Raw genomic sequence first — 20,845 nt, 5'->3', positions numbered from 1 at the left:
ATGTTGTTTTGCAAAGTGTAAAAAGGGAAATTATGCAAGCAATTTAAAATGGGAAAACATGGCCTCTGTTTTGGTTTAATTTGTAGATGTTTATCAAATTTAAACAACATCCAAGTGTGTCACCTGGTTGTGACAGTAGAGCTGTCTAAGGCACGTGTTGCTTGGGATTTTTTTGTTTTAAACTTATCTCTTCAGCACTTGAGCATTGGGTTAGCTGAGTAGTCTTAGGTATTTTCAAGATATATAGGTAATTTTTTTTTAGAAAATACTTGGAAGACTCAGAACTAGAATCTGCAGAGGGGAGTAGTTCCCAAAGGACCTTTTGGTGCAAATAAACTCGTGATAGGCTTGCCCAAATCCCAGCGTGCTGATTAACTGCAGACTAACGTCACTGCCATGAAAACAGTATTTGATTCAATTTATGCAAATCTATAAATTGCCTTTAATTAATTTGATGTATTCCTGCTTGCAGAATTTTCTGAAAGCATGGAACACAGTATCTAAGGGTTCAGCTACATAACACCCATTTATGTATCATGCAAGCAATAAATCATCATAACTGAGTTTAAAAAGATGATTAGATTCCCTTTCTATATGATGAATGGCATAACATAAGCTGTTGAGGGATTTAATTGTAGATATTTGCAGAAAAATTACTGAGGATTTGCGATCTTAGTTCTAAGAATCACATGAATAAGAGTAATAACACCTTCTTTAGAGCAACTGTTTTCTGAGATGCAGTTTCCAACATCCTGGCAGAGAAGTGAGTCCTTGCATATTTGACTGAGGTCCTGTTTCATGAGTGTCTTATCCTCAGCAAACCTGCTGATCTCCAGGAAATCTCCCAGATATTGTGTGTTTGGGAGACCCAGCCAATTTCTGTGCATGGCTGCAGGGGAGTTGGTAGCTTTAGTAAATATGTCCTGAGAAGTGTTAAGTAAAGATTACATTTATTTTCTATCATTGGGGGAGGTGCAGTTTAAAAATAGTAGCACAACTCATAAATATGTATATTTAAATTTGAGAGTGGCTGGTTCTTAATAATAGACAAAAGAACTCATCCTTTATCTCTTATTCATAGAACTGTATTGCACTCATAATGTGTTATTATAAATATGTGTTTGTGGGTAATATGATGTGTGACAGACATTGCTTCTAATTATAAAATTATATTATATATATTATCTAATTATAAAAACTCTTTACAAAGAGTTGATCCCAACCAAATCATGAAGTTGATTTTGTGAATGTTGCCTTGTAATAAATGCATTAGTTATTCTTCAGCGTCCTTTCAGCTTTTCCTTCCCCACATCGTTTTTATGTTATTCCCTACTCACATTGTTCTTTCACTCAACTGCTTCCTTTTCTGCCTCCAGGATGAGATTCTGTGCCAAATCAATGCTTCTGTCTGACTGGCTCTTTCTGGTCTATGTGTTAATGGTCTGCTGTAAATTGTTGTCCGCCTCTAGTCACCATCCCCGGGGGCACACAGGTAGGAGCTTTTAAACTCATTATGTGCTACTGAGACCAATTAATACCACTTGCAGCATGTTAGAGCCCACTTTCTAGCAATGGATAATTGATGAGGCTGTTGACAGCATGTTATAATCAGTGCAATAGGTTAAAAATACACCGCCACCAAGAAAAAAAAGAGTTATTGTAAATTTTCATGGCTTTTCTCTAGTAATTTTATGTACTAAAGCTCGCCAGGGGGTTTTTGGAGTGACTTCATGACCACTAGGACTTTGGGATTTGTTTGTGTCATTTTGCTTTATCCTTATCCAAAGACATTCTGAGATGTATCTTTATCTTCACCCTCTTAGTCCTGTCATTATCAACTGACTTTACAATGGTATCATTTGCTTTGGTGGGCAATAAATCGAAGCCCTCAGACTCATGTTAGCCAGTTCTTTCACTGACTAACACAAATTCTGACCTGTGATCATCTGCTGATCCCCCCCCTTCTTTTCCTAACTGGCATAATGAGGCAAAAAAAGATCCTGCATTTGAGGGGATGTACTATTGTAGTAGGGAAATATCTACCAGGCACGATGTGCTATCATATTATAAATGATAGAAAAAGCCCAGAACAAAGCCGGGTTGACTTCCAGACTGGATCTCTGTAGCAACATCTCTGGTAGGATTATGCAGACAAAGCAGAAAGGAATAAAGATGTACCAGTGCTAATGCAAAGGTATTTGTGCAAGTCCTAAATAAAATGGGATAGCTGTGCTAAGACTGTGCCACCTTTGATCCCACTAGAGAGTGAGCTAAGGTAACAAAATGCCACCTGTCAGTGCTGCTTTCAGGAGAGGCCAAAAGTCTGGCTGCAAACTCCATGATGGGTCTGTGTTGTCAGCACCATAGTCAGCTTCATGCTGGCTTGGGGATTTCTGCAAGTGTTGCTCTTTGTGATGTGGCCTTATTCTTAAATTAGGTGTTAGGCCTCAAATCCATATGCAATGTTCTTAGCTCTGAGTCAGACTCTTGTGGGTCCAGGTCTAATGTTAGCATCCACTCCCCTCAGGGCTGGGAAGTGGGGATGCATTTGGTAGAGGCTCCATCCTCCAGAAGAGACAAACTATTGATCTCTTTCCGGACTGCTTCCAGTGGTTGTCTAGGTAGGAGCTGAAGGCTCCTCCTGTGCTCACCAAAATATCTTCAGAACCGGCAAGCAGGACTGACTGACTTGCAGGTAGCTGCTGTGTCTCTGAGAGCTACAAACCCTCCTCCTTGCCTTCCCCATAACATCTGGAATGGTGCTGCTCTGCTTTCCCTGGCTGTGCAACACTCATGTTTGCTGTAAAATACAGTCAGCGTTTATGGAGAATAACTGCACTTTGAAGCAAAAGCCTGTGGAGTGATTCCAGTGATTGCAGTGTTGGAGGATGGACCATGTTGCTGCTTTGTTCTGGGAATCAGTTTTATCACTTCAGTGAGGAAGAAGGGGGTCTATGCACAATCACAAGTTAACAGCAGAGCATTTTAGAGCCTACTCTGAAGAAAAACCTGGACAACAGCCTTCTGCGGCTTTTGCCATTTGGGGAGCGGTCTTGTAAGAAGAAATGTTGTTTTTGTCCTTTCGAGATGCACTTCGCCTGTGTACCTCAGGGAAATACCTGTAATAAGGCAGCAGTGATCTTGTGTTGTGGGCTTGTGTGATGAACACAGTGTATTATGTAAATTAGGACAATACTTTTTACATAAAATTTCAGAATGCTTGAGGACATACCTCAAATTGACACCAGGAATTCTTTCCACCCTATCAAAGAGGTACCACAAAAACAGTCAAGTTGCTTGACTTGAAGCATATTTGTGCACTGTGATTTCTCTGGTGAGTGAAAAGAAGGTTCTGTTCCTCATGAATAGTTTGGTCTGACTGTGGAGCTCTTTTTCAAATGGACACCCTTGAAGCTGGAGCCTCCATGCACATTTTTAGACTGTGGTGTCTTGTTCTTCCCCAAATGTGAGTTTTCCTCCATGTACACTGAAGTGACCCCCATCCCACTTTGATTCCATGTGGTAGATGAAGCAGCCACCCCATCTTTGATTCTGCAACTCCCTACATCAGACTCTTGGCACCACAGAGGATATAGAGGGTTTGGGGGGCTCTCCTCCAGGGGCCTGCATTTCCCAGCCTCATCTTATCTTTGCTGTTTAACACAACATATAGATTGACCTTCTAATGGATAATCAAACCTCAGATGGAATCTATTGTGTGAGCAAGGTGCTGCCTTGTTCATCAGGAAAGCAGATAATTCAGAGCTTTAAGCAGAGCCTGTTTTGTGGAAAGCAAATAATTAGTCTCATTTATTTCATACAAATCAGCATGTTCTTGGATAGCAATTGAGATAAAATTTTTGCAGTCAATAGGCAACATTCACATTTTTCAAAGTAAAATGTCCTGAAGCACATTAGAGGGATGAATCCAAGCTTTGGGTTCAGCAAAGGCTTTGTCCTGTGTCCCTTAGGTCCTGCAGCTGTAACCTGACAGGTACCTGCTGAGCTGGGAGGCATGAGGTGCCCAGGGATGCTTTGAGAGGAGCTGGTTTTTAAGAACAGGTTGTGTCTGCTCCTGACAATCAGTGTGTTTCAAATGATGTACTTGACATGATTAGCACCTTTAAATATATGTGTATTCACTACAGCTAAGGAACTTTATTAACTAAGAGCAGACAAGAGAATTTAAGATGAAAAGTGGGAATCGACTTTTTCTTTTCAAATTACTGCCATTTTTAAGGAGCCTAATCTGGGAAGAGACAATTATTGACCTAGGTTATGCTAGATGGTGCCTGAAAGAATGACATTTGATAGCTGTCTGCCCTATTCAGGCAGGAACAGAGACTGGATCTTACAGACTCAATAGCCATCCTGCTCCTGAAAAGTGGGAGAGAATGGCATTGAGCAGTCCCTTTGACAATGGAGGGCTCTTCGCTGTAATAAAGCGTAAGACAGACCTGGTTCTTTCTTTTGCTCTGTGAAATATTCACCACCATCAAATACCTGTCAGGGGAGAGACTGTTCAATCCTGCAAGCCAATCCTGCTATTGCTTTGGAGCAATTTGAATCCAGCCTGGAGGCCGCAGCCTCCTTTTTCATTGGACCACTGTAATGGCTTTGACTGCCAGTGCCAAAAGGTAGGGGAGAAATGTTCCTTCTCATCACCATTAGATCACTGAAGATGCTGCTTGTGCAGATTATTTCAGCATCCTCTTTGTATATCTGTGTGGAGAAGACACGTGAGAAAGTTCATAGGACTTTGTTGCTGTGAACACCCTTCTGAAGAGTTTCTCTTTTGCCCTGACAATAGCTAAGGGAAGCATAAGCACCAATTTTACTTTTTTTTTTTTTTTTTTTTAAAACTGGGCAGTATTTCAGGCTCTTGAGTACCTAATACCGATATAATGATCAATTCCATGCTGTGCTGGATGAAGCAGCATACATTTAGTACCAGAAAAGATTTGTTTCCACCTCACTGCTCTAAGTCACAAATGAAGAAGCATTGACAAGACACTTTGTCAGGTCAGCTCGTGTGAGGGCTGGCCCTGCAGACCCTGAGCTGGTACAGCCAGCTGAGCAGCTTCTGCCATGAATTACTGGTGCAGCTCAGCTTTTTCAGACTGTTTTATGTGATGATCCTCACCTGAAATGCTTCCAGCTTTGCTGAAGGGTCTAAATTTTTGAGTGGAATGTTCCACATCACTTTCAGTTTTTCACAACTTTAAGGAATTTTTTTCTCTACTCTCAGGGCTTTATGGACAGGCTCTGTCCCCACTGGAGTCAGAGGAAAAATTCTTTACTTACACAAGCTCCAGGATTTAATCTTCTTATAGGAGAGCTGAAAAATGCAGCTTTGTATTAGAAACATTGCTGCTTTCAAGAAAACAGTGAAAACCCAGTCTTCTTGTTCTCCCCTTATTTTGGGGTCGAATCATAATTTTTCCTGGCAGTGCTGTCGGGCAGCCATGGGATGGATTCCCATTTCCACCAGAGGGCCCTGCAAGGCTGTGGAAGGGACTCCAGCACTCAGCCACCGCCGGCTTCCTCCTGATCTAAATCCCAACTCTGCATTTTGCTAACTAGAATTATGAGTCCGTTGTATTTCAATGGGTCAGACATGGTTACTGCACAATAAGCTTTAGCCCTTTGTTCTATTTAACTCCTTTTATGTCTTAATGTTTTATTCAGTGTGCTATTTATGTGGTTTATTACCCAGCTTCTAAATATAGGGGAGCTACAATATACAGCCCTGACTGTAATCTCTTCAAGTAATAAGGTAGGAAAAGCAATTCAGTTGAGAAATAGGTTTCCTTTAAGACTAAAAGGAGCAGAATTCTCTGTGTGAAGTTTGCTGGTATATTTATTTTTGAGGAGAAAAAAGCATAAGAAGTATTTCTTACTTTCCTTCTTTATTTTTTTCCTTAAATAACAATGAGAACTTTTAATACATGTGACAGATTTTGACAATGACTTCAAATTAGATGCATAGCTATGTTACCAATAAGTAACAATTCGGTGTTGATTTACTCTTTTATAGGGTAAAAGGTAGCTCCTGGTGTCATTTTCCATGAAGGTAGCTTTAACTGCGTGGAATGTGGTTGCATATGAAAAGATTTGTGTATTCCTGGCACTCGAGGGGTGGGAGGAGGAGAATTACAGACAAACTGGTAAATGTGCAGGTTTATGTATCAAATGCCATTGTTTCAAAAGTGTGGGGGGAAATTCTGTAATAAAAAGAAGACAGAGCCTCAGTTAATACAAATGGCCAAACCCAGTGTGTCAAACTGTAGAGCAGGAGGCTGAAACCAAGCTCTTTCCTGCAGTATCAAAGTGACCTTATTTTAAAGCCATTGGGGAAAGCTTGTGAAAATACTGTCTTTATTTTATTAATTTTACATTGACAGCATCGTGTTTTTTACATAGCTGCCATCTGCAGTAAATGATAATCTTTATATTCCATTGACCAAAATTCTAACCAGGAAAGCTTTCTTTACTCTGTGTCTTTTCTTTTAAATCTACTTCTGCCATACTTAGAACTGATAACAGAAAAAAAAATTGCATTTTAAATGGATAGTCTTGTGCTAATGTGAGAAATAAATGGTTGGATAAGTGTAAATCCACAAATAGATTGGAAAAGATCTTGTCCTTGGTGTTCATTGAGTGAAGTGATGCAACAAAAAGCGGCACGTGCTCTGTTCTGGGTTTACATGGAGGTCAACTCGCTGAGTCCTTGGGAGGATGGATGCCAGAGTGATAAAGGCAAGAGATTGAGATGTAAAGGACTTGCATTGAGTTCCTTGCTCTCAAATGATTAAAAGACCTGCCTAAGATGAAGTTGTGACCCCACTGAAGTGGGAGTTTGTGATTCTTCTGTGATTTAGTTTCCAGCCTACTCCGGATATGTCTCAGCAGAAAAGGTAAACTTCATAGTTATGATTTTATTAAAGCTTAAACCAGTCATTCTCACAGAATTCACCATTCAGTGTATGGCAATCACTGCCATTTTGAAGGATGGAAACTGTTTTAGGACCTGTTCTGCTATTGATCCCCAGGTCTGTGCTCACTGGCTGGGGCACACTGCCACAGCCTTTCTGTTACATTAATTGTGATAGCAGTGCAGAGCCTGTCCCAAACTTAAAGTCCCATTACAACATAATTGTAAGGCCTTTCATCCCAAACGAGTGGCTGCACAGGCTTGAATAAACATCCATGGAAATGGACAGCAGTTTCTGTTGATTTGGTGATTTAGGCTGTCTGGTTTTGTCTGTGCTACTGGTGAAGGGTGGTTCAGAGGCAGGCTGATCCTGCATGTTGGCTTTCATTTGCCCACTTGGCTGTGGGTGGGTACGAAATATTCACCTTGTACTTAAGAGCAGGAGATCTGTTGTCATCCTTGGCTGTAGCATCAAACATGCCCCACCTGTGCCTGGTCCACTCAGACTCCAAGAAGTGCCCAGCTCTGCTCTTGTGCCAAGCACAGTGTTCTCTCCTCCAGAGAGCTGCCCCTTGAGTTTAACTTTGAAAGTTTCTGGTGTTGATGTACCTGGCTTCAAGGACATGTTTGAGCAAGCATTTCTTCTTGGAAACTAGAAAATGTTTAATTAATAATGGAAGAACCTGGAGATGGAATTTTTTTTTTTTTACTAACATTTAAGTGTTTTGTTGGCAGAGCACCTCAGGATTGCTGCTGGTAGCCCTTTGCTGCAGCTGTCTGTTTTTCAGTGTTTGGCAGCATTCTTGCATTCCTTCAGGAGAGTGACAACTGATAGCGGACAATGGATTCTAAATCAGGAGATTAAAGATGTCTTGTAGGCTTCAGCAGGGTAATCTCTCATCATCACACTGGAGATGGAAGTTACACCGGACATTCATTATCTTCCAGGGTGATAATCTTTAACAATACCTCCAGAAATGCCAGAAGTTATGAGTGGAAAATTCTAGGATCAACAGTTCTGTTGCTTAAGTGTTTGGTTTGCCTTTATTTATTTATTTATTTCCTTTCATTATTTCCACCTTTCCCCCCCCGCCCCCCTTATGGACATCATCCATATGCCTTGCAGTCCAATGGTCTCTGGTGTTTTCATTTATGTTGTTGTTTTGAGAAGTAATGACCAGGTAAGTGGGAGGTAGGATTTCACTTAGCTTTGTTTCCTGCTTGCATCTTCCTGATACCAGTTCTGTTTATAGCTGTGTTTCCTTCAAGTAGCATCTTAAGATGCAGTGAATATTTTGGAATAAGCAGTTTTCTTTAGGTGTCTTTTTTTGCACAAACTGTTGCAAATTAGCTGGGGTGAAATGGCAGGATCTGTGTTTAGTAGACCAGGGGTGAGTTAACAGCTGTTTGTAGGGTGTTGCATCATGTTGGCTGGTTTTGCCTGATAGCAAAAATGAAATTGTAAGTGATTGTAAAGCAAAAATCTAAATGTACCAAGGTAGTTTTTGGGTTCATTTTATTTTCAGATTGGATGTAAAACCTTAAAGCATCTTTTGTGCTCTGTATATCCCTTCTTCTACAGCTTCCTTTATTTTCTCAGGAGATTTCCCTCTACATAACAGGAAATAAGGCTGATAGAGAGCAGACACTGACCTTCCTGCCTTATGGTGTCCCTGGATTGTCTCTGACTGGCACATGAAGTCTCTCCTGACTTGCCATGTTGAGGAGATGCCTTTTTCAGAGGAGATCAAACAGGAAGATGTTAAGACTGTGTCATCACTGACGTTGCTACTCCTAAGTTTTCTCAGATTTGTCTATAGAAAACATCATTTACTGAAAATACTAAAATTGAGTCCGAGTATAATTTGAGAAAAGAGCGAGTGATGTCAGTGGGCTTAACTCACCCCAGGAACATGAGTATTTGGCATGAATTGTGGCTATGCTAATGATTTCTGTCTGCTGAGTCCTTTCAGCAGATGCTGGTATTCTTCCAACTGGAAAAAATAAAGCAAAACAAAAAAAAAAACCCAACAAAACTAAGTCAACTGAAATTTCTCATCTAAGAGTTTGAATGTAGAAAGAGGTCTTTGCTGTTCTCTCTACGTGCACCCTGTTGGAGTTAGTACTCTTGTGTCACTGAGGAAAAAAATGTAGCTGATAATTTTATTTTCAGTGTTTCTAAATGCATGTTGCTTAAAAACAAGCCTGATTGCTCCGCAAGTTGCTCTTTAGGATTTTCACTTGCTTGGCTGGGTGTCCAATGCTGTTGTCTGTTTTTAGGAATGGCTGCTGATAATAGAGTTTAATAATTTACTAGCATAGAGTTAATTTTTCAGCTTTTGTTCTGCTTCCAAGTTTCAGAAATATGGAGGCAATATAGTGGATTTTATTATCAGACCTATGTTCAATGTTGTTTGTTGTTTGAACTACATAGAAAAAGGCAATATTTTGACATTTCATTCAGAAATACTGTGACAGATGGGCTGTTTTTCTCCCCCCCCTCCCCCCCCGCTATTTTTAATATTTTATTGGAAGTACAAAAGACCCCACAACTTTGTGTTGACATTCTCTAGAAATGGAGTAAAATTGCTGCCCTCAGCAAAATGCAATTTGCTGCAAGGGATGACACAGTCCCCAAACAAGGAGCCTAGATAATTAGTCTACAACTGACAAATAAGTCTGCTATGCTAATGTAATGAAACATCCTTTTATCAGACTGTATCACATGGTAGTTTGTGCCAAGCTAGAGAGAAAGGAGAGTTTACTCTGAAAACATGTCCTCTTCTGGGGCAACAAATCTAATCCAGCACTGACTGTGAAAGAGTTTTCCTGACCCTTCCCCACTATCAAGGGATTTGGATTGACTTAATTCTGGATCAAACCCAAAACCTGAGTAGGGTTTTTTGCAAAAGCATTTCCATTTTTCTTTTGGCTGTAGCACGACCAGCGTCAAAGCAGCATTAAAAAGAACTGTGGCTGCAGAAGGCCCAGTTTATCAGGGGGATAAAGGTGATTCAGCATTTTCTCTGTATTGTCTCTCCCTAAAAAAGGAGGTCTTTGCACCAAATTCTGCAGCCTAAATAAACAGGGATCTGCTGGAGTAACTCCTCTGGCAGCCAAATCAAAGCAATAAAGTGTTTGTCAGCAACATGAACTGCTCTACAGAGGAAGTGTGATTATTCTCATTTAAGAGATTGGGGATGAAGCACTCGTGTGCATGGTGAACACTTCCATGTCCTGGAAGCAAACAGGTCTCAGCTGCAGAAGAGAGCCAGAGGTCAGGTTTAGATTGCCTTGCCTGGGACTTGGTGGCTGGGCTGCAATTTATGCAAACAAGACACTGAAATACCATCACTGCACTGTGCTGGCCAGCAAAGGTTCACACCTGTCAGAGCTGGCAAGGGACTGGTGAGCTCCTTCCCAAAATTATTTCCAGCGTTTCTTGGTCCAGAGTCTGTTAGCTGAGTTGGTCAAAAGGCACTGCAAAGAAAGGACGTTTATTCTTATTTATTAGGTTTTGCTCACTACATTTTTTTGTGAAATATGACATGACCTTTCAGTCTGAGATCTGTTAGATAATAAATATTATTACCAGGGTCATTCCTTGACCAAGGGAAAACTGCCTGTTGTGAAATGATGAATTCAGTCAGGGGACAAGCCATGGAAAGATGTTTGGTTTGTGGCAGCCTCAGCAGCTGATTGTACTGAGGGAGTGGATATTGCTAATTGCCACTACTCTTATGTTAGCATGGTGAGTAGGAACTGGTTTGCTACTTGGCTGTGGGGATAGGGAGAGAAGAAATGAGGTCTTTCTGTCTGAGGTGAGAGCACAGGCATTGTGTACCCATTGGCTGACTCTTGTTTCATGCAGTGTGAAGCACAGGTAACATCAAGGTACCGGGAGTTGAGAGGCAGCAGGTACTGACCTCCAGCAGAGAAGGGGTCATTGACGTTCTCACACTCTGTAAATAAAGCATTAAACAGAGAAATTCTGAGTATAAAAAGAAATCAGTATGAAAATCACAAGGATACACCCTGTGCTTCAGTAAGAGTGTGTGTTAAAACAGCATCCAATTGCAAAGTGCTCTCTGGGGCAATGAGAGCTATTTAGTCTTTTTTGCATAAATCTGATGACTTAAGCTGTCGGCTTTATGAAAGGGCTGGATGATAGAGTGAACAGGACGTGAGTCTTCAAGGAAGAAGAAAGGCAGAAATCCCTTTCAGTGGAGACAGGATCTCATGATGTCACTGAGCACTTGATAAGCCAATTGAAATTCAAGAATCACATTTAAATTTCTGTATGATGAAATGAGAGGGAGAGAAATAGGTTTGCACTAATGATTATGTAACCTCTTGACTAGAATCAAATAATATATTGTACATTTTCATTAAAATCTGCTGTCCTGTATCCAAGCAAGTGCTAAAGTTTAAAATGCAGTTAAGTAACATGTTAGAAATGTGCAAAAGCTGAGATTACTCTTCATGTTATGTACTGTACAAGCCTTGTCTCTGCAATGTTTGTATGGGTGTGTGAATTACTAGGGTTTTAATGCTCCAGTTAACTTTTTTAACAGGTAAGCGGGCTTGTTCTGTTTTGGTGTAGAGGCAAATCAAGGACATCTGTTTACTGACAGAACACAACTATCCTAAATGAGTCCTCCTGAAATTAAGCACTGAGAGGTTCCTGGGTTAGGTGTCTCACTCAGACTGAACTGAACATACGGCAGCAAATAAATGCGGATACACTTGCAGATTCTCTGTAAAAGCTGATTTGGTGCCTGGGTGCAATGTACAGCCTGTGATCACAGGGGAGCTCTGGCTTTTGCCTGTGACTCCAGTAGAGTGTTATTTACAGCACCCAGGACTTTCTGGAGAGTGGAGGGATTCTGGTTGTACCCCTGCTTTTCTGGGAGGTTCACTGTACAGGGAGGACAACCTGTCGGGCTTTCCAACTGCTACACAAACCCCAAGATAGTCAAAGGTAGGCTCAGCAGTCAAACCAGATGACACACGGATTATGATTCTCCTATTCTGTCAATGGTGTAGTTGAATAGCAAGTACTGGTATGTGATGTTTATCACAGTTCACCTGTTTCCTCCCATACACCAAAAATAAAGCATCATCCCATTCTTTGTTGACTGCTACACCACTGGTGCTCTTTGGAAGAAGTCTGTGTTGTGGAACTTAATTATGGGTTAAATTAAAAGTGAATTAAATTATAATTTTATGTTTCTTGTAGCAATTTTACAGGAAATATGAAGGTATGAAAAATACAGGGATTGACACTTGTTTCTCTGTCTCAGCTGCATCTCACAGAGCAGAGTACTCATTGTTCAGCTAAACTGCTGAGGAAAGCTTTGTCCTTTCCTCTCTCCTGGTCCCAAGTCAGGCCACTTGCCCTCTGCTGCCCTCCCATTCTCCTTGATTTGGAGGAGTTTGTACCACTGATGTCTTGCTGTAGAGTCCTATAAGCATCAGAAATTTATCTTCTTCATAAATTGTCCTGTAGACAGTACCCTGACAATTTGAGTTGGCTTTAAATTGTTGTCACTGTCTCTGCTTCATCATCCACGAGTAATGATGTTGGTAATGAAAATGTTATGCTATCATTTACAAATTCTGAGCCCCTTTGTTATCTATGAGATGATAAGTAGATAGCAGAATATCAAAGTCTCATTTTGCTCTACATATGTTCTGAGCTCCTGAGTGCCGAAACAAGGCAGATACAGGCTTTTAAGGCCAGATTTAACAAGATATGTAGATACCTATCACAGCAGATTAGCTGCCAGTATGATTTTTCAAATGGGTTTATGCAAGGTAGGTGCTGAACTTCCATTTTTAACTGCAATGAAATTCTAGATTTGAAGACTTTAAATTTGTGCTGGTAAAAGATAGATAAGATCCAGCACATTACAAAGCTCCGTGTAACCATTCCTCTGTCAGCTCCAGCATCTTAAAACAGCTAAACAGCTGCAGGGTCAAGGTGGATCAAGTCCATGGAGTGGTTTTCCCAGGCAGCACAGGAACGAGTCAGGGCAGAAGGAGCAGACTCTTACAGCGGCTTCTAATTCAGTGCCTGCTTTATTTTACTTTCTCTGCAAACTTTAGCCTTGTTCGGCATTGGCAGCGAAGTGCAGAAGGAGTGTCCCTGTGTCGGTGGCTCAGCTGAGCGCTCGGTGTCCGTGGCTCTGCCCGCGGTCGGTCCGTGGCTCTGCCCGCTGTCGGTCCGTGGCTCTGCCCGCGGTCCGTCCGTGGCTCTGCCCGCGGTCGGTCCGTGGCTCTGCCCGCGGTCCGTCCGTGGCTCTGCCCGCTGTCGGTCCGTGGCTCTGCCCGCGGTCCGTCCGTGGCTCTGCCCGCTGTCCGTGGCTCTGCCCGCGGTCCGTCCGTGGCTCTGCCCGCGGTCCGTCCGTGGCTCTGCCCGCTGTCGGTCCGTGGCTCTGCCCGCGGTCCGTCCGTGGCTCTGCCCGCGGTCCGTCCGTGGCTCTGCCCGCTGTCGGTCCGTGGCTCTGCCCGCTGTCGGTCCGTGGCTCTGCCCGCGGTCCGTCCGTGGCTCTGCCCGCGGTCCGTCCGTGGCTCTGCCCGCTGTCGGTCCGTGGCTCTGCCCGCTGTCGGTCCGTGGCTCTGCCCGCTGTCCGTCCGTGGCTCTGCCCGCTGTCCGTGGCTCTGCCCGCGGTCCGTGCTGAGCCGCCCCGCTGGATGGCGGCAGCGCCGCAGCCGCAGGCTCCTGGCCGAGCAGCGCCACGCTCCCGCTCAGAGCTCATTCTCCCGATTTTCACGGGATTTTCTCCCTACTTAATCTTTTATTTACCTCTGTGTATCCAGTGGAGGCACAGCTCGGTCTTTACGTTCCTCAGTGTCCGAGCGCGGGTGTTCCAGATTTTCCAAGAGCGGGGGCCAGGTCAGCCGGCGAGGAGCGGACACGTCCCTGGTGCGGGTCACACCGCAGCCGGGACCAGCTCAGCCCGCTGCTTGTCAGGCAGAACTTGACCTGGGAAGGGAAATGAAATTGAGCCTGAGCGTTTCCTTTCTAAGTTTTATTAGGCTGTATCAACAGCAATTAAAGCAGGCAGGTATTTACTGCCTGACGGCACTGACAAATAATTTAATTTCCCACTGCTAAAAAAATGATCTTCAGCTTAGCAGGCTTTGTAATTAGGTTTGACCTTGAGCAGTCCCACATTCCTCATGTTGGTATGTTCATGTTAGAAGGAGTATCTGAATTTTGGAATCTATTTAAAATGTAAATTATGTTTCTTAAAAATTGTAGCACATCTTGCATAGCATCGAGGCGTTTAGCATTTATGTTATAAAGGTACATAATAACTAAATGTGTCATAACCAAATGTCATGATTTTATGCTGAGTGCTTGGACCTGCAATACTTTATGTGTGTGCCAGTATTTAAATGAGATCCAGCTCACCTCCAAGGCTAACAATCTATTAGGATGAAAGTGTGGGCAGTTCACCTCAGTGTCAGTGCTGTAATTTCTAGCTATTTGTGTGTGGACTCTGTACTGTGAGAGAAAAGAGATTTGTACAGTTAAGACTCTCTCTTCAATATGATAAAGTCCCACAAAAATTAAAATTCAAATTACAGTAACATTTTGGGTATCTAGGTAGAGCCTGAACTTCAGTCAACAGAACAGAGCTTTTTAATTTTTAACATTGGATGTCTTGCAACTAAATGCTGAAAGTCAATGCATTTTTTTAGTTGTTCTTGGTGAATTAGTAGATACTGTAGATGACAGTAAGGTATATTTTAGGAAATATCACACCTGCTTTCTTTGGAGGTGGTTCTCAGTTTAAGAGAAAATACTTGCATTTATTAGGGTGTGAATATGGCATTAAGTGGTTGCAATAAGGATAGTGTTGTTTGTTGCAAACAGGAGATTTGAGATCAGAACAGACTATTTCCCTAGAACAGCAGGGCTGTAAGTGCTGGATTATTAACAGTAAATCCACAGTATTTCCATTTGTATATGTAGAAGAGACTTAATCCCAGCCACAGGTCCTTGTGATGGTTCTGGGCAAGAATATGGAGATAATGAAGTAAGGAAAATTGCTATATAGAGAAAAATGCAAGCTTGGAGCTGGTACAGACTTGACCTCTGTTATAGCCCTTAATCTTGGAATGAAACAAGATTTTGCAACTTGTTCACCTCCTTCTGAAGTTGCTTGCAGATACAGTGACACAAAACTGTTTCAAACTTATCAACACCAGCACTGGCTGAATGTATTATCTGATGCTGCAGTATGGAAATTGGGGCTGTTTGATTTACAGGACTCTCTGAGCTGTTGGATTTATCTGGTTGGCTTAAAAGCCTAAAGGAAAAAATTGCTTTGAAGGAGAATTTTTTAAAAATAAAGATGTCCCTTAGTTAGGGTTAATTGTGGCACCCAGGGAAGATATTTCATTACCATTATTAATCTAGATCTGTGTCTGACCCTGTGGGAGAGTTCTGTGTATGCTCCAGGTGACAGAAGATGGAATATCCATGGAGAGGACAGAACAGCTCTAGCTGGCAGACATATAAAATAATCCATATGAAATTGGGGAGTTTTAGTGGAGTTTGGAAGTTTTAAGGGCACAGCTTTGAAGTGTACAGGGATTTGCTCCTGTACATTCATTAAGAAATGATACAGTATAATCAAGAGATGATTTATGCAGTTGTAACGGTGTAGACAGGCTGCTGTTAAGTATATTCTGATGCTGGTGTCTTGTTCCAAGTGTTGGGATTAGCTACAGGTGATAAGAACAATACTTTGTTTTCTGTCCTGAGCAAGTTATTTCTTTAGTTGGTTCCTTTTTAGTTTGTTCTTTTTTATTATGATGTCAGTCTGGTAGTCCAGCATGTTCTGAATTAATTATTAAATGCTTCAGAGTAAATGGAACTGGGACTGCTGCAGAGAACAGGAGATTGTTGTGATTTGCTGAATTTAGGGACTCTTTTATTTCACAGTGCTTTCCTAAAGGGGAACCATGTGTGCACCTTGAATTTCACACACCTCTTAATCCTGAAGGACTGAAAGTTCTAAAGGAGGAGGACAGATGTTATTTTACAGTTCCTCCACCTGTCACTGACTCCCCAATAATTTTTGAGAGTGCTGGGCCAGCAGAGGCTGTTGTCAGTGCAGACTGTGATCCCAACGCTGGGGTCCCTCCCTCCCAGAACAATCTGTGCTGTTCTCATGTGTGTGTCCAACTCACACTTGGTTTCAGTTCCATTAGATTTTGATTATTAGATGTCATCCCTTTGAGATATCATGCATTAGATATCATCCATTGAGTTAAATATCATCCATTAGATATCATCAGCAAGTGCTGAACAGGGAAGGTCATTGTTTTCAGTGCTCCCTTTAGACACTTCTGAAAATTCCACCTGGAAAGTCTCTTATTAGCCACTTTTGTTATATGAAAAATGTCATTCCTCATCCTCAAATGACAGGGAAACACCAATAATAGTTCACCTTTAATCATTTTAAAGTTTAGTTTTGTGCTCAGTGACAAAGCTGTAAGATACATTTAGCAGGATCCCATAAATAATTGCAAGCTGAGAACAGAATAATGATGGAAAGCAACTAGTTAGCCAGATCATGTAACTCCAATGCTTTATGTTGCCAGGAAGGACTTATGCCAGCTTGCTTGCAGAGTTGCTGTTTTGAACCTTCTTGAATCCTGGAAGGTTTGTGATTTGAGAACTTTTATGGATTTCTTTATATAATAGTTCGAAGAAGCCTTGCCCCCAGTGACCTAATTATGTCACCTGCATGCTGCACAACTTTGTACTCAAGCAAGACTGCCACGGGCATGCGAGCTTTGTACTGGAATTTTTTTTTGAATTGGACTTAATCTTTTCTTCCCCCCTCTCCCAGTACAAGCTGCTGACTTCAACATTTTACCTTAGATTGGAAGCTCCACTGATTTTTTTTCTTTTGGGTTTTATGGTTTTTGTTGTGTGTGTTTTTGTGTGTGTGTGGTTTTTTTTTTTCCCCCAAGAGGCCGAGGATGCAATGATAAAACTAATTTGTATTTTTAATCTGTACCTTGTAATTAGAGCTAGGAGGGGCTGGAAGGGGATGCCAAGCAAGTAAGTGCTTTTCCTTTAAAAGCTCTCCGGGCACATAACTGAGTCCTGGGAGAGCTTTAAAGGAAAGCACTAATGAAATTCCTGCACAAAAGGAAAAATAAGCCAACAAAATTAAGACTTAAGCATGCTATTTTTATTCAGGACTGGGGTTAAAAAAGACTCTGGTACCCTCTGGGTTCATTCTCAGATAAAACATTTGAATCACTAATTATTATGTTCTTTTTGTGTAGATGAGTTTCTGCCCCACTGATTTCCCCAGTACTGAGATTTTTAGGTGATTGAAGATGATGTTGGTGTTACTTGGAGGTTTTGCAATCATTTTACCTCAGCTCTGTTAGAAAATCAGGTTGTTTTTACTCTGAGATCAGTAATTTTAATGAAGTTTTGTTTTTCTAGAGGGCAAAGCTCCAAAGCACAAACCCCAGCTTATTTAAGTCTTGGAAATGGAATAGCTGTGGAATTTAGGCACCTGGATCTCGTGAAGGTTTAAAAATACCTCACCTTTCACTCAAGCAGAGCAATGAGTTAGAAACAAAGCTCAGTCATGGTCACCCATGTTTATAACCTCGAAGAAGATGATGGTGGTGAGAAAGGGTTGAGGTGCCAGTGCTGAGTTGAGAAGCTGAAATAGATGTTTATTGTCCTTTTGGGCAGGATTCTGCAGTTTTAAGCCAGTAGATCTCCAGTGGTAGAGCGGCACAGAGCTTTGTGCATGGATATGCTGATAGAATTGTTCTAGCACAGAGGATTCTTTGTTTCTAGGAAACACATGCAAAATTTTCATTACATGTTGCCTTCTGAATGCATATGACTTCATTAGCACAGTGAACTCCCATGCCTTCCTTCTGCCAGCTGATCCTCTAAGGGTCCCCTGACTTCTGCTCTCAGTGGCTTTTCTCCTTAGTGTGTAACAACCTTTATTTTTTAAATACCAGTTTATAGAATTAAAATGATAGCTCTGAAACAGAGATGTTGCAGAGCTAAACCATGTTGTTCATTGGCACATTGTGCTGTGCATGAGATGGATGATTTTGCATTCCATGTGCAAGAAGGAACATAAGCCTCAGCTTGTGCTGGCATTCCCAAGGACAAATGAAAACAAATGTCAAACAAGATTTCTTTTGATAAACACTATACCCAGTTAAAATGAAGCTCAAGCCCTTTTTCCTTATGCAAGACTAGCTTTTGTTCTTTCTAAAGAAGAGATGTCCAGGTGAATACACTGGGTCTTAGCTGGCATTGCTTGAAACTGGATTATTCCCCCCCTTCCCTGGTGGGGGCCATGAATGGTTGGCTTTGCCTCATCTCCTTCTTTTTGAATGGATGCAGAAGACTGCAAAGCTGGCTTCCTCTTCCTATTATTTAGTAACTATCCTCTATCCCTTGAATTTTTTGGGATGGCTTGAGTTATTTCTTTTCAGTGGCTTAGTGAAGGCAGCTTTCTCTCCTGTCTTAGCTGGAGGACCAGGCTGAAGATCCAAGTGAAGTATCATCCATAGTCTGAGGAAAGAGAAGGACCACTAGCAATTAGGATTTGTGAACTGAAGAGTAAATGATGGGGATTTTTGTATTTCTAAAACTTAGTTTTGGAAACGAAAAATATCCCTCATCATCAAGGGCATTCTCAGCTATACCTCTGACTTAAGTATATTAGTTTTCCAAGTGATGTAAATAAAATTAATGGGCCTGACTTTGTTTATGGGCTGTGCCTCCACGCAGCCATGGCCCTGGTGCAAACGCTCTCATCCTGGTGTTAGCAGGCAGCTGTAAACCTCTATTTCTTATGGCTCCCTTGTAGCTCTGTGCTCTGATGCAGCTCAGCATGCAGATTTTTGAGTAAGGAGAGGCAATAGTTTTCAACATAAACAAGTCCACTGGGTCACATTAACCTCCTTCAGTCTCTGTGTTAAATAATTAAAATAAACTAGGTAATGTTTAACTATACGTATTTAGAGGCTTACTGGAGGAGCTTATTAGTTCAATATTCTAACACAGTATCTTAAACCTTCCTGAGCTCCAGGATCCCTTATTAAATATTTAGTGCATATTGCTGAAAAAGTCAAGATTTGCTTTATTTTTTAGAGGAAATGTCTATTCTCAAAACTCACTCAGCCTTTAAAATACTGGCCATCTATAAATACTATTTTTCTCCAGCTGTCATTTCTTGCTACCAAGGAGTATTTTTCATTTGTACCAATCTTAATAGTGCCGCAAGAATTAATACTTGCAGAAGGCTCTGCAGTGCATCCTTGCTGTATTCTATAGAACCACCTCAAGTACCTTTTTAAGCAGCTCATTTGACAGCAGCTCCTTTGGATAGAAAGAAGACGTGTGTCAGCTGCTGACTGTGCTTCGGAGACATCAATATTTCTCCTTTTCTGCTTCTAAAACTGTCAAAATGAAATTAGTTAATTGGTGGGTACTTTAGTGTAGTTGCTGTGGGATAGTAATTATTGGTGACAAGAGCTGCTGGATGTGCACTAATACAGTACAGCAAAACCTAAAATTTGAAAATACAAGGCATTATCTTGCACTGCTATTAAGACTAGTCTTTTTGCCACAGTCTCATTTACTAGAGATTCAAACCTTCAAGTTCAAGGACTTCTTGCCAGGAGAGAGAAGATTTTGCTTTCTGCAGAGCAGAGTTTTAGAAGACTTGCTACATAGCTAAGCAACAGCAGCTTAGTGGATTAAAATAGCATCAGTGATATCTCCAGTCTCTGGGGTAATGAGTTCTAAGCAAGGCAAAGACCTCCAGGAAGGGATTTTGTTTCTGTGGAGTCTCTATCTGATGTTAGTGAATAATAAACAAATAACAAGTTGTTTCACTGAATTCATTCTCATTTTGCCTAATTGCCTGTCTTGGTCCAGTACTTCTGCAGACAAGACACAAACCATGTTGCATTTACCTTTACACCCAGGGACTGATTGCTTACTGAAAGCAACACAGGTCCTGTGTTTTTTCTCTGCCTGTAGCCAGAAACTGGTCACTCCCTGCTCCAGGATTGTCTTTCAGTATTTTATTATCACTTTCCATGTTGTTGTGTGACCTGAGATGTCAGCTGAGAGAAAAGGGTCCCTCCTCAGCCCCCATGACAGCAGCACCTTTTAGTATGAAGGTATTCTGCAAAGAAAACTGTTTTCCATCTCTAACAGAGACTCCCCATAAACGGTCTGTGTGCCATAAAACATAAAACTACCTAATAATCCACCTCTATACCGATGCTTAAAATTACTCAGAAGCTGACAAAGGATAATGTGTTGGACTGGCAGCATGTTGGATCTCTAATACAGACTCTATTCATCCTGATAATTGCCATCCACCTCTCATCTGAAACTCACCTGTGCTTTAAGCATTGAATCATGATCAGTCATAGCTCTGTTCTCATAATGCTAGGAAGGAGAAATACAAGGTGAGAAACTCTTTTAAAGAGGGTAGTCCCAATTTTGACAAGGTGTTTCATGCACAAACATGTCTGTTTCTTCACTTGCAATGTTTTCAGGTTTAATGGGGTCTAGATTAACAGGTTTTTCTTCTCTATTGGATTTTTTTCTGAAATTTGATGGATATGTAAAAAGTTAACTTAAAAAAATATCTCTGCTTTGAACTGACAGGAATGTTAGAAGAAATAGAAATCTATTCTCTCTTACCCAACTTCAGTGTTTTTTGAATAACAACATATTACTGAAGTTCCTGATAAAATGTCAATGATTTTAAATAAATAAAAGGAGAAATTACTTATGATTTTCAAAAGACAGCATCTTTTAATCTTAGAGTGCAAAATGCGTTCCTGAAGGAGAAATAATGCTGTTTTTTTTCTAGA

At 41.3% G+C, this 20,845-nt stretch overlaps 1 protein-coding gene across 6 annotated transcripts in view; it reads left to right on the top strand.

Moving 5' to 3' along the window:
- Positions 1 to 20,845, top strand: part of TAFA4 (TAFA chemokine like family member 4) — a 70,825-nt gene that overhangs the window by 27,467 nt on the left and 22,513 nt on the right. For all 6 annotated transcript variants that reach the window (XM_019280165.3, XM_019280164.3, XM_039559264.1 and 3 more), the window contains one exon: positions 1,377 to 1,492. In XM_019280165.3, the coding sequence (XP_019135710.2) occupies positions 1,377 to 1,492 (116 nt within the window). The remainder of the gene's footprint in view (positions 1 to 1,376; positions 1,493 to 20,845) is intronic.

The sequence above is a fragment of the Corvus cornix genome, chromosome 12 (assembly GCF_000738735.6).
Source record: "Corvus cornix cornix isolate S_Up_H32 chromosome 12, ASM73873v5, whole genome shotgun sequence".
NCBI lineage: Eukaryota > Metazoa > Chordata > Aves > Passeriformes > Corvidae > Corvus > Corvus cornix.
Note: the sequence above shows the minus strand (reverse complement) of the source record. Positions and strands in the feature narration are given on the sequence as shown.